General features: G+C 59.4%; 1 protein-coding gene across 1 annotated transcript; it reads right to left on the bottom strand.

Annotated features, from left to right (window-relative positions):
* Nucleotides 1-678: 678 nt before the first annotated feature.
* ITM2C (integral membrane protein 2C) lies at nt 679-13,951 on the bottom strand. Its single transcript, XM_079133169.1, has 6 exons — nt 13,714-13,951; nt 5,500-5,637; nt 3,651-3,839; nt 2,698-2,808; nt 2,133-2,283; nt 679-1,789 (listed from the first exon to the last, which is right to left on the bottom strand). Exons 1-6 carry the CDS (start codon nt 13,849-13,851, stop codon nt 1,698-1,700), a joined length of 819 nt encoding a protein of 272 aa, XP_078989295.1. The 5' UTR covers nt 13,852-13,951; the 3' UTR covers nt 679-1,697.
* Nucleotides 13,952-14,234: the final 283 nt, after the last annotated feature.

The raw sequence follows: 14,234 nt of genomic DNA, 5'->3' as shown, positions 1-14,234 counted from the left end.
TCAGGTTGGCATTTTAATAGATTCCACTGCATTTAGAAGGTCAGCAAAACATTTCTGCAAGAGCCTTTGTGCCCAGGAACAGGGCGCGTCTGCACTAACTTGAGTTCTGGATGACCCTTGAAGGGCAGCCAGACTGTCAACAGCACCGCAGTTGCAGGTGCCCTCCCACCCTCCTCCCAGGGTGGGACACAGGTCTCACCTCCAGGGTCCACTTAACCAGGCTCTGGCCAGCTCTCTGACTGCTCCCCCTCTGGAGAAAGTGACCCCGTGACTACCACGCCAAACCTCGGTTCAGATTCACCAAGAACAGTTACCAAATGTGCAGACGCTGTGGGGAACACGACACCGTCCTTGTGCTTAAGGACATGCAGTGATGTCACCTGCCATGCAGAATACGACAGGGTGGGTTACAGCACTTAAAAGTGGCCTGACCTTGGCTGAGTAGAAGCTTTCGGCTCACTTTCCTCCTTCCTCACCTGCAAGATGTGAGCTGCCGGGGCTCAGACAGTGGCCCCCAGATCAAGGGAGGCAATGAAGGGGAGATACATGCCCACCTCTTTAGGGGCCAGACACCAGGCTGCTGGCCTGTCCCTGCCTGCTGCACCCAATGCCACATAGGCCTGTCCCAGAGAGTTTCCCAGCCCAGCTGGCGCCCCACCCACCAGGCCGAGATCAAAGTCAGAAGTAAAAGATTTTTATTTTCTACAGACACTTCTGAAAAGAGATCTAATAGAGAAAATATACAAAGCATTTAAGAGTTTCATCTCCAGAGCACCCGAGTCTGACTGAGGCGCTGAAGCCTGTCCACGGCTCAGGGCTGGGGACGGGAAGCATATCCGACGTCAGTAAAAACATGCAAAAGTGAGGAGGACGGGAAGAACGCTGCGTGCCTCCCGCAGAGGCGGACGCCAGATGGGGCAGGGGCACAGTACCAGGTGGCTCTCCCTCCCCTCATCTCCACTAGGGCCGGGCCTGGAGAAAGCCATCCACCCACTCCCCAGAGTGGCAGCTCAGACAAGTGACCCCGGCTCTGTCCCCCGCTGCTCCCGCCTGGCTGTGGGACCGGCTTGTGCTCCTAGGTGCCAGGCGGGGGCCCTGGCTCCTCGCTTCTTTGGTTCCACTCAGAGAACAGTTGTGCTTGACAGACTCGTCCACCCCCACGTGCCAGGCTCCTGCTGGTGGGCGAAGGCACTGACGGAGTCCTGGGGAGACCCCAGCACAGCCACCTACCCTTGTGCTCCAGTGGGGCCTGTCCCTGGGCACATCCCCCAACCTCAGCCTGTGCCCCAGGGCTAGGAGTCAGACAGCAGAGGAAGTTGCTGCCCTGGGAAAAAGCCTTTGAGGGCTTTCCGAAGGTGTGCATATGTGGGAACCCCATGTTCTACCCTGCCCCGCCCTCCCTCTAGTCCTTCCCCTTGGCCCAGCCACTGGGGACCTGACTTCAAGACAGTGGGTCACAGAAGCCATCTTGGGTGTCCCCTCTCCTCCCCCACACCTAGGAGGTCAGCAGAGGCGGGGACCCCGAGAGGTCACGGCCCTGGTACCGGTGACGGGCAGGGCTGGAAAGGAAGGGTGGACATGTCACATCTATGGAAAGGTGTCCAAAGAACAAGCTAAGCAAGGGGGAGGGGGGAGGGTCAGAGAGTGGCCAGAAGGAGAAGGAAGAGGGCAGGGGCGGGCCTGGCGGAGGGGGCGCCTCACACCACCCCGCAGATGAGGGTCTCCACCACGAAGGTGTTCTCGAAGTGGCGGATGGCGTTGCAGTTCTTGGCCCCGCGCTTGTTGATCCCTGGGAGGAAAAAAAATCCCAGTGACGTGCCGGGCCAGGCAGGACCTCAGGACTGGGGGCAGTGGGGTGGGAGGCCTAGGAAGTGACACCCAGACGCACACCACGCAGCACAGCGGAGTGGCAAGAGCTCAGGGCTGGAGTCAGCCTGCCGGCTCGCCACCTCCCCTCCACAGACCTCGGGCCTCACGTCACCTCCCGGGGCCTCCATTCCTCATGGTTAAGATGGCACTGGTGACGCGCAGAGCAGCATGTCAGGAGCTCAGTGAACCTCGGCTGCGGTCGCTGCTGCCGGGTGGGCTCGGGCAGCTGGGGTTTGGGGCCGGGGACAGGGGCAGCCACTCACGCCTCCGGGTAGCCCGGCGCCGCAGCCGGTAGGTGTCCTTCCCGTTGCACAGGTGGTAGATGAAGGAGCCCAGGGCCTCCTTGTCACTGACATGCTCCGTCACCACCATCTCCTCCTGCATGATGTACGTCTGCGGGAGGTAGGTCCCTCTCTGCAAGGGAGAGGTCACGCACGGGTCGCACCCAGGGCTCCTCCCACAGTTTCGATTGCCCGCCCCCTCGCGGCTCGCCTGTGCCACCTCTCACCCAGAGGCCCCTTGCTGGCCTTTCTGATGTCCCAGGCCAGTGCCTGTGCCCCTGCTGTCCAGCCTGAGGCACGTGTGAGTCTGGCTCCCACCCAGGGGGGTGCTCCTGGAGTCACCGCCGACTCAGGGCGTGAATGGCAGCGCTGGGGAAGCCGGTCTTGGGGTTCTCCACCAGAGAGGAAAGGAGAGAAGAGAACCCGGGGATGTGGACCAAGGGGCATAACCAACCTGGGGTGCAGGAGCATGACCAACCTGGGGTGCAGGAGCAATGTCCCTGGTTCCCGGGTCTGGAGGAGGGCAAGGGACAAGATCCCCGCTCACCTTCACGTTCATGAGGAGCTCCCAGAAGTTGCGAGGGGGCAGCACGATGGTGGTGTTGAGCTCGATGACGTAGCACTTGTCCAGGGAGATGTCGTGGTAGGCAGTGAGACCCTGAGCAGAGGAGGCGGCACGTCAGACTCCGGGAGCCGAGGGTCTGACCCGAATCCCGTGGGAGCGGTGCCTCCCAGATTCCCGGCCAGCTGGGTCTTCCCCAGCCTGCGCCACATAAGACCTGGGAGCCTGCGACCAACGCTGCTGTTACAGCGCAGGCTCTTTCCGAGACTTGCAGAGCTGAGCAAGGCTTGCCAACTGTCCATTTCTTCAAACCTGGGCAGTACCTCCATCCATGGGAACAGTCTCCCCGACCTCAGGGAGAGACGCTCTGTCCCAGGTCCCCTGTGGAACTCTGCTGCAGGACACCCAGGATGTAGCAGGGTTGGTGCTGAAACCCCTACAAGGCTTTGAGAAGCGAGCACCTGGGAAAGAGGGCCCGGCCTGCACTTCACCCGCCTCAGAACAGTCCCAGATGGGAAGGTCCCTTGGAGGCGAAGGGAACTGGCTGGGAAGGGCTTTGGGACCTCCCAGCGTGCTGGCAACGTGCCAGAGCTTGACCTGGGTCAAACGCACACCTCTGCAGAAATACGCTCAGTGCACCTGACAATGGGATGCCGTCCCCCTTATCACATGGGCAGACACAAAGACCCTGGCCTCGTCATGACAGCTGGCATCTGCAGATCCACTAATCCTCACTCAGTGACAATGGCATTATCTATATAACAAAAACAATATCTTTAAAAGTCTGGTACCCAGCCATAGACATTGACTACACAGCTTACAAATACCCCAGGGATTCTCATTGGCTCCTGCTCCTTGCTCTGGGTCCCCAGGATGCCCTCCCACCATCCTGGTCCCAGTTCCTAGTCAGCTGCTGGCTGACTGCAAGCTGGCCTTACCCGCTGGAAGTCATGGATGATGTCTGCAGGGTCCCCACCACCAAACTGGGGCACAGGGACATTGATGCGCTCATAGTTCTCTTCGAGGTAGATTTTCACATCCTCCTCCAGCTCCATCCGAGTTCGGACCTGGGAGGACAGCGAGTCCTCGTAGAGCACGCCACAGTGGAAGAAGTTATCTCGGGCCAGCTGAGCAAGGCAGGGAGAGAGAGAGAGCGTCAGCCAGCACCCTGGGCACGGCAGCTGCGCACTACCTCTGCACTTCAGCAGCGGAGCCTGCGAGGTCATTACAGACGGGGAAATAGAAAACATGGAGAGTCGAGATGGAGCCCAGAGAGGGAGGAGAGGATGAGTAGAGGGGCCAGGTCCCAGGTGGAAGACCTCCCCAAGCCTCAGTTTCCCCTTCTGTAAAGTAATGGTAATCCCTAAAATCCCTTCTGGTCTCAAAGTCCATGATTCTGGGAAATGGACCAGCAGAAAGAGCGCCAGCCAACCCTACACCCTTCACAGAGGGGCAGACACAGGGGAAAAGCTGGGGTGCGGTGGGGCCGAAGAGTCCTCAGGGGAAACGTAGAGTCGGACAGGCTCAGGTACCACCTTTGGGGACGAGGAGGGAGGTGAAGAGTTTCAAGGCAAGGCAGGGAGATTCCAGTGTCTCTGCCACACCCAACCTCAAGTCCCATCACCATCCCTGGTCCCTGAGAAGCCTTAAACACCGTGCCAGCTGCCCCCCAAACAAGGAAAGCAAGGCAGTGTGACTATGTCAGTGGAGTGATAGGAGACCAGTGCCCCCTGACTTCTCCAGGGGCCTGGGGTCTCCAAGAGACTGCCTGACCAGTAACTGCTGGAATCCCCTGCCAATTAGTGCTCCAAGGAGATGGAATCATCCAGCGAGGCGAGGGGACAGGGCAGGGCCCCACTGTGGCTGCTGGATGCCTCACATGCTACCCCAGCAGCTGCTCTGAGACGTTGGCACTGCCTGGGAACCAGAGTGGGGTGCGGAAGCCCAGAAGGGCATGAATGGGGACTGGGAAGAGAGACCAGGAGGAGCCCCAGCAGGTCCTGGGGCAAGGTCACACAGGAAGGGGACTGAAGAGGCCCGCACAGGAGGGGCACCTGCCTCAAGTGGGCAGCAGGGCAGGGCGACAGCCTGACGTCCGGGCAGCCAGGCAGGCATGCCAAGTCACATCTCGGAGGTGAGCGGACCGTGGGAGTTGAGGTCTCCAGGCGAAATCCCAGGGAACAGACTCTCCAGTAATGTGCAGGTGACAGCAGTCACATGCTTAGGGGTAGAGGTCACAATGACTGGCGAGCCGGCCTTGAGCCACGTTGAGACTCCCCACTAGGTGCACCTTCGTCTGCCCTCTTGATCTATTGTTAACTTATCTCAGTGCTCAGACGTGGTGACCCTCCCTCCCCAGATCTAGGTGGCTCAGCTCTTGTAGGCAATGCGAGCTCCTCTGAGGTCACCTTCCTGCTCCTTCAAGGAGGCCGTGGTGAGTCTGTGCCCGGCCTGTAACCCACATGTCCATGCAGGACGTTACAGCATGACCCTGGGCTCAGGGGCTGAGCTCTGGAGACCACAGTTCCAATTATTGCTCCATCTGAGTTTCTGGTGACAATGCCTCAGGGTGACTCTGTGAAGGGGCCCCAGTGCTCTGCCTGGACCGGGGCTTGGTTCCCCAGGGCCAGAGGCTGAGCTGGGGCTGGCCGGGGCACTGGCTCCTGCCTGACCACATGCCCAGGGCTTCCTGCTGCCCGTCTTCATCCCCTGGCCTCCACTACTCTGCACCCCTTGACCCCCAGCCGCCCTCCTCCCAGGTCATGCCTCCGCCTGTGGGCCCCTCACCTGAGCAAGGAAGAAGTATCTGTAGATGTAGACGGAGGCGAAGACCAGGCCCATGAGCAGCACGACCGTGCCCATGGACAGGTAGCACACGCCCCACGAGCCTCCCTTCTTAGAGCGGTGGTAGGGGGGCCGCTCCTCCTGTGGGCAACAATGGGGGTCAGCCAGTGCTTCAGAGGAATGAAGGGCCCACTCCCCTGGACACCTCCTTTCCCTAAGTGGCATGGCCCTGCTGGCTGGGCCCAGAGACCCTTGGAGGAAGGCACAGGACAGACATGTCAAGTGAGGGAGAGCCTCACCAGGGTGCCCAGCGGAGAGAGCCGAGACCCACCCAAAGCCACTGGAACCGGTCAGCTGCGGGAGGCGGCAGACATGTTGAGCTACTTGTGCTCTTAGCCCTCTTGGCACACCAGCCTGGCCCGTCTGGCCTTTCAATCACAAAGTGGGGGTGCACCAACGTGGGACCAGACCAGGGAGTCTGTAGGAATGGGATGTTTCTGGCAGCTGGGAGACACCACTCTGAGCAATGGAGGGGGAGGGCCCTGGGGCTGAGGAGTAACAAGACCCATCCTGAAGCTGGAGCACACAGGATGGACTGGGAGGAGGGCAGTGCAGGTGGGGAGACCAGAGGTGGAGGCTGCTGGACTCTAGAGGTACTTTCACTGCCTGTTGGGACAGGGGCTCTGGGAGGCTGAGGGGTGGGCGCCAGGGCTCGTCCCTGGCCAGGCAGCCCTGGGCCTGCAACCCACTAGGCCCAGCTCCGTCTCTGGTGTTCGACAGGGAAAGGCTGTCTGTAGTGCAGTCTACAGGGTGAAGTTTGGAAGCATCGAGAAACAGGGAACTCCCACCAGGAGCAACCAGCGCTGTCAGGAAGGCCAGCCCAAGAGGCCCCAGGAAACGACCTGCTCTGAGCTAGACTTGGGCTCAGGCTCATAGCTGCAGGGCTGCCAAGACACCAAGGGGTTCCAGTTGCAGGCCACGCTTGTCTGGGGTGGGATGAGGAGGACCAAACTCCATGCTGCTTTCTCCGGAACACTGGACTGAGTCGGTCGGGTGACCCTGGTCATCCTTCTGTTTGTCTCCCACTGCCCTCACCCAGGCTGACCCTCAGTCACCCTTGGAAATGCTGCAAGAGCCCTGGGCCTGTCTGCCTCCAGGGCCCACCACTCAGCTCTTCCTCCTGTGTCCAGGTATGGCTGAGGGTGAGGTTAGAGGTCAGTCCCTATGGATACCCAACCTCAAGAAGCTGAGGGGCACAGGGAGAGGCTCCCCTTATTCTGGCTCTGCCACTTGCTGCCTGCCTAGTGAGACCCACCTCTTAGGCCCTTTCTTGCTGGACTCTGGGACTGTGCATGTGTCCTTTTTCCTGTCCCTCTGGAGGTGGCTTTGGGAAGGTGGGGATGTGGCTCGTGTCTAAGTCAAGATAGGTATCTCAGCACATCACAGGGGTTCTGGGCTAGTGGGGTGCAGGTGTGCTATGGGGCTTGGGCTTCAGGGAGCTGGGGTGAGCCCCACAGAGTCTTAGTACTCTCCCTGCCCCAGACCCCAGGAAAAGAACAGAAATTGCCGGGAAGACCCTCCCCATACTGGACTATTCACTGGCAGGCCAGCTGGTCCCCATCTTCCGTGCCAGGGGATGCGACCCCAGCCCATTCTGCACCCTGCACCCCAATACAGAGAGCAAGCCTAGGACAGTGCCAGAGAACAGCAATGTGGACTTTCCAATAGGCTCTCCAGGTCCACACCAGTAGCCGAGGCCCACTAGTGTCTCACAAGAACAAGCCACCAGTTCCTGCAAACAAGCAGTCAGGGGACGTGACAGCCATTCCACTTTTCCAGTGGTCACAACTGGTCCTAAGGAAAGATGGCTGACCCAGGGTCAGGCCAGGCCACCTGCACCTGCTGTGCATCCTGCATTTGGGGCACAATACACTCCAAGGCCCAGGTTGTATTTAGGGGTTCATGTAGGGCAAGGGGACCCAGACTTGGGAAGGGCTCAGAGGTCCCTGCACAGGGCAGAGCAACCTCCATCTCCTCAGGGCACCAGATAAAATGTGGACTGGAGTGTGACTGGAATTAAGAGACAAAGAACCTGAGAGCCTGGGCGGAGGAGAGAGTAGGAGATAAAAATAGCAGAGCTGGGTGCCTGGCGCGTCCTTCCAGGGCCGCCACCGCAGAAGCAGGTGAGGCGGCCCGTGTCTGTGCTTTCTGTTCTTGCATTTGGGAAAACGAGAGAGTCAGCTTGGGAAAACGGAATTAAAAAAATAAATAAATAAAAGGAAGAAATACCCCCTTGGGCTTCAGGCGAGAGCCTGAGCGCCTGCTCCACAGATGGACCTGAGGGAGGAGGTGAGGCCTCCAGGCCCCGCCACACCTGCTGTCTCCCTGTACTGGGAGAGGGACTGGACACAGCAGATGGGAGGAGGGAGGTGGGGAGAGGAGGTCCATGAGGTGAGGACAGAGAGAGGAGGCTGACTCCAGTGGCCCCTGCTGAGCAGGTGTGGCTGGAAGGGCAGAGGCTCTAGCCAGGACCCCTCGCTGAGCATGGGGTCCACCATCTTACCTGGACGCTGCAGGTGAACCCCTCTGTATTACCAGGGGCAATGAGGGAACTCAAAATATCCCACCCCACATACATTTCTCTGGCATATTTCTAGCTGGTTACTCAGAGAAACTGCCACCTTTGCAGACCCGGGCTGGCCTCTGAAGAGCTGCCCTTTGTAAGAAATGTCCATCTGGCCACGTTAGTAACGTCAGCCTGGGATGCGCGCGAGCTTTCTCTCTCAGACCCAGGGCTGCCTAGGAGTGGGGCAGGGTCTGACTCAGAGCTCCCCACAAGTGGTCTGAGGGCTGGTGCCTGGGGGGCTTTCTCTGCCTGCTAAGACCACATTGTCCCAGTGTCCCCCCTCCACCACCCTTCTGTAACTTCCCTGGCTACCTCCCCAGCAGCCTCCACAGCTCATAGTACTATTTAGGCTTCTGGCCCTTTCTCTGAGTCTTGTACTTTGAATATGGCTCCCATGCCTATAATAAATTCTGGTTTTCCTGTTACTCTGTCTACTGGCAGTTAATTCCATGGGCTAAAGTGATCAAACTCCTCAGAGGGGAAAAAAAAGAAGACATTAATAAGTGGCTCTTTTGCTCCTTGCAAGGGACACCCTCAGGCACCACCTGGGTCTCAGGACCCACCTGAGACCCTCCAGCCCACAGAGCCAGACCCTCAGAAGCACGGTGACTGAGCAGTACAGCTGAAGGTGAAGTCAGGACCAGAAAGCTCAGGATGTCCCTGCTGGGGAACAAAAGGCTCGGCACTGATATGTCCGCTGGATCCCAAACTGCACAATCAGGGTCAAGGCTCAAATTCCAAAGCCCTGGAACCCTCCCCAGTCTCCCTAGGCCCTCACTGGAGCCATGACCTTTGGGTTATCAGACCCTGTCTGAGGATGGCGAGGCAGTAGTGTGCTGGCCAGCAGCCAGCCTTCCTGAGAACCCCTCAGCTGCTCCACCTGTCATGCCAATGGCCCAGAGAAATGCTGCTACCCACACGGAGCAGTAACAGTAACGGACAGCGAGGCCCTGGGGGGCTTCCATTTAGAAAGCTGGAAAATATCGCATACTGTTTCCAAGGCAACATGCTCTCACAGCGTGTGAGCCAGACATCCAGGGACTTGTGAGGGGCCTGGGCCGCAGCCCCAGGCTGCATGGACCGCAATGGCGCTCCCTGGCTCTCCTAAATCGTTTCGATTTAGGAGAGCCAGGGAGAAAAGGACCGGAAACTACCTAATGGAGCATCAACTCAGCAGACCCCAAAGCTCGCAGGGAGCACTCCCCAGCTACTGTTCCTCCTTAACAATGTCCATTAGCCACAGCAGATTAAACTACTTGCAGACTACTTGTGGAGGCTGGAAAGGCAGCCTGTCTGCACAGACAGGGGGCAGGGTTGGGGTCTAGTCCCACTCTCCCCCCAGTCCCATCCTTAGCATCTTTTCCTTCCCAGGCTGCAGGCTCCGAGCCAGAGGCAAGTGTGCCAAAGGCAGATGAGATGGGCTAGCTGTGAGCGGCTGGAGGAGTCAATGTCCACTGTCCCCCTGGGCACACAGAGCCCTGGGTACAGGCCACGTGCTGACAGGGCTCAAGGACTGGCGTTAGTGGAATCCCGCTCCTGTGGGAGGTGTACGTAAGCTGTGCAGCTGGGCTGGGTCCATGGATCCTCTCTCCCACTCCATCCCTGACAGCTAAGGTGGCCGAGGGCAAAGCTAAGGAAGCTCCAGGCAGAAGGGCCCAGGAGAGACCCTGGAGCGATGGGCGGGGAGGGAGGGGTGGCTGCGAACACCGTTGTCACCGGGAGAAACTCCTGGATGGCAGTGTACTGACAGCCTGGACCAGATAGAGCCTGGCGGAGAAAACCAGAAGAGGGAAACCGGGAGGGAAAGAAGAGCTGCCACCACCGTGGTGCCTGCCCAAATGCCAAAGCCCCCTGGCAGACCAGGAATGGACAACGTCCCTGAAAGTCCTTGTTCCGCCATGGAAAAGGAGGTGGGGCTGGGCAGCCTTCTCTAGAAGGTCCTTCTGGCCCCGCCCTCCCAGCCAGCGGGCACTGGGGCCTAGGGTAGGGTTCCAAGCCGGCCAGACCTGCCCTCCTAGCTGGCAGGGGACCCTCCCCCACTGCTCTGCTTGCCAAGGGCCAGAGGCTGGGACACACACAGAAAGTGAAATCTGATCCGCAGGTATGCAGGCTGGGGGATGGGGGCGACAGAGGGGCCATTAATCAAAGGCAAATGTCAAGGAGAAAATTAACAGGGCTGAGATGACTGGGGTGAACATGTTTTTCTCCCTTGCGGGGGCGCCTTGAGCCTATACACGTCCACACCCCCGCGTGTGTGTGCACGTGCGTGTGCGTGTGCATAGGCACTGGCAGAGTGCGGGGGAGAGGGGCGCTGCTGAGAGAGGCCAGCGGGGGGTGGCTGATGGGGGTGTGGGACTGGAGTGGGGAGCTGCCCTCAGTCCAGCCACTTGCGGAGCTGGCTCCTCATTATCTCAGAGTCCAAACACCATGGAGAGACCAGCAGCTGGAGGCCCAGCCGGCCAACCCGCCCCTTCCCCAGCCCACTGGGGCACTTCCTTCCAGCCTCAGGTCTGGAGACAGATCCTCCTTGTTTCACTGTTTGTCTAGAAGCAGGGGGAAGTCTCTGTGGACAGTGCCTCGGACAGTGCCTCGTCCCCCTTCCTCCCTAGGACGTAGGTTGCCTACTGCCCCAAAGCCCTGGCTTGCTCATCTGTTCATAAGTGGTCCTCTCAGAAATCACCAGTTGAAACCTTGGTTTTGAGCCCAGTTCAGACACCAAGGAGGGCTGTGTGTGGGGTTCACAACCAGTCAAAAGAGACCTTCTAATAAACTGTCCTGTGCATTGCCATCAGTGTGGAACAAAATCCACATGCCATCTTGACAAACAGCTCCGGGGCCTCCAGGTCTGTGGGCTCTCAGAACCCCAACAAGGCTCATGCTCTGTCTTAAACTGCAGCTGCTAAATGGCCTCCTGCCTGCTCTCTCTGCCGGGGTGGGCGAGGCCAGGCTCTGCCAGGCACAGGGCAAGGGGGGAATGTGCCTGGTAGCCAGGTGGGGCAAGAAGAGGCCTGCAGCAGAGAATCCTCCCAGGGCTCCAGGTCCAGCCGCAAAGGCCAGAGCCAACATGCAGCAACCAAAGCCCCTGTGCAGCAGCTCAGGGCCTCCGCAAGCAGGGTGAGCTTGCTAACACCCAGTTTCTGTCCTAAAGGTGCTGGGATTTTAATTCCTTCTTCTGACTGCCTTGGCCTCCCAAGCTCCCTATTGCCAATTAGAGGGAGGGGAGGTCACCCGGCAGGCTGCAGACCATCACTAACAGCAAGCAGGAGGTTGTTGATATTTCCATTTCATGCTGGGAGAGGGCAAGAGGCTGCTCAGCTTCAGAGCCCAATAAAAGCCAGACGCTGGATATCCATTACTGCTTGGGCCATGCTGGCGAGGGAGGTCAAAATAGCCCACCACCAAATATGCTTCTTTTGCAAATTACTGAGATTGCTCTTTAGAGGGACTGCAGAAATGGGACTATCTTTTAAAAACTGTCCTTTTGTGTGTGGGGGATTTGCATCTGTAAAGAAAGTCAGTCAAATGAACAGTGGATGCAAAAAGGCTACATCTTGAAATCCACCTCCCCATGTCTAGGAAAGACGTTTTTCACAGGACTAAGTCACCTACGGGTCTGACCCCAGACCCAGAGATAACCACAGGAGGTCTGCCTGGGGAGCCTCACCTGTGTTAAGACCACCTTTGTCTGTAGTGTTCTTTCTTCACCTTACCCTTCCATAGCTTGTGACAACCCCCCCCCCGCCCCCGTTCCAAGTCTCTCTTCCTGACACTACATAAACTTCAGCCCCAGACCCCTCCTTTGAGCCTCATCTCTGTTTTGGCTTCCTGCTTACAGGTCAATAATTTGTATGCTTTTTTCCTGATCATCTGTGCACTGTCAGTTTATTTTATAGACTAAAATTATTTTGCCTTCAGAAGTTAATGAGAAATTTGAAACTTCACCACACTAGGCTCTGCCATCCTGCCCAACACGGTCACCAAGGCTGCCATGAGAGATGTGCCACTCCTATAGAATTTGGTGGGCCTTGCTATGGAGCTGGAATTATATTGATGGAGCTGGAATTATACCCTCCCACTCAGTGTTTTCAGCAGGGTCCTGGTTCTTGGTCTTGGCTGGGGGTCTGTCCTTGGGATGTACATCTGGGAACAGATAAACTGCCCCTCCCCTGTTGCCAGGAGGGGCTGGCTCCCTCTGGTAAAAAAGGAGGCTTGCAAAGCCCTTGGCAAACTTTTAAAACTGAAGACCACCGTCTTCAAAGTTGGGACACTCCATCTGAGCTTCAGGAGGATGGCACTGCTCCCGTGGGGGTGCCCAGCAACCCCTCAACCTCGCCTGGGTGGGTGGACCTCCACACTAGGGCAGGGGGGTCAGCCAGGCCCCTGGCGTTCCTCACTCTGGGTCTCTGCTCAGGCTGACACCCACACCCACCTCTGAGGCTCCTCTCCAAGATTAACCTTCGCAGGTCCCCAAATACCAAGGGTAAGACTAAATGAGAGTCACAAAACTTGACTTGGAGAGGAGGAGGGAGTAGACAGGGGCTTTTTTCGTCCTTCCTAGATGATGGAGCTGGGGCTAAGTGCGCCGCCCTAAGACCGCTGAGGCCAGAGGCCGCGAAGACACCTTTGCTGGGTCACAATGAAGCCTGACAGGCCAGCTTCCCCTCTCTTCTCCTCCCTGCCCGCCACGCGACCTGCCCCCTCTGGCCCTTCCCCGGACACACTCCACGCAGCGCAGTTTTCCACGGCGGAAATGCCTTCTTCCCCCTAGGCCAGTGGGAAGGCGGGACGCACCGAGGCCCGCCCCCACAAAGCGGGCCAGAGACCCGGGATGCCGAGGGCACTGGGGCAGTGGGGGAGCCCTCCCGCCGCGGCGGGGTTGGGGGCAGCCCCGCAGGAGGGCGGAGAGGGGACAGGAAGACCCTGACCCAAGGGGTGAGGTGGAACCAGGGCGCTGCGCTCGGACCCGGTGTCCTCGGAGGCGCGGCGGGTCGGTTCTGGTTTTTTGCCATTTCACCACTTTCTGGTCCGCCAGTTCCAGTGCGGACTAGCAGCACATTCTGCAACCCCACCAGGCCGGCCTGTACTTGGGGACGAAATCAGGGGCCCCTCCTCCTCCGCTGGCACCAGACTTTCCCCCTCCACCAATTTCCCATCCAATCGGGTCCCACCGCCCTACTTTGGGGCAACTGCGTCCAGCCCTCGTCCCATCCCCCACCTGGGGACTTGGTTCGCGGCCCCTCCCCCTTGATTGGAAACAGACGCGAAGCCCCCGCCAACATTCCTCGAGCTTTGATGGAGCAGACCCCTTCCCCTATTCTGGAGTAAGGCGCAAGGCTCCCCTCCCTCCGGGGAGAGATCTGGAGCGCTTCCTCACTTCGAGTCCGGAGATTCCGACCACCTCTTCTGCTTTAGGCTGTCACTTGAGTGCAACACCCAAGCCCCTTCCCCAATTTGGGATGGAGCACCCATTCGAGAGCCCTATTCCCGCTCCGCTCGCAGCACCCGAGTCCCGCTGCGCCTCGGGCAGTCTCGGGGGCCAGCGGGGCGCGTCGGGATCCCACGCCCTCGCCGGAGCCCCTGGTCCCTCTCACCCTGGCCGGCGTCAGCAGGATCTCAGCGGCCGGCGCCGGCGCCGGGGCCGGGGCCGACGCCGACACCGATGCCGAAGCCTTATCGGCCTTGTCGCCCTTGATGCCGGCCACGGCGGGCTGGAAACTGATCTTCACCATGGCTGCGCCGGCCCGCGCGTCCGCCCTGCAACCTCCGCCCGGGCAGCCTCGGTCTGTGCAACCGCCGCTCGGTGCGCTGCAGGCACCGGAAGTTTGGATCCCGTTCGCGTCCGAGTCTCTAACCCCACCCCCCGCCCTCCCCGCCCCCCGCCCCCGCCCCCCGCGGGAGGGCCCGGGTGCGCGGCGCGCCTGCGCCCCCTGCCAGCCCGGGCCTGCCGCCGGGGACCCCGGCCCACTGGGGCGCTCTGCGTCGTGCTCCCTCGCTCTCCCGCATTCATTCATTCGACCATCACTCGCCGACCCGGTCCCCTTCCCACTCTCTCTCCACGATCAGCAGCCCGGCAGCACAAGTCTTTGTCAACTCGGCGTTGCCTGGCAAACCC

This window comes from Sciurus vulgaris (assembly GCF_902686455.1).
Source record: "Sciurus vulgaris genome assembly, chromosome: 3".
Lineage (NCBI taxonomy): Eukaryota > Metazoa > Chordata > Mammalia > Rodentia > Sciuridae > Sciurus > Sciurus vulgaris.
This window is presented reverse-complemented; position numbering and strand designations above follow the sequence as displayed.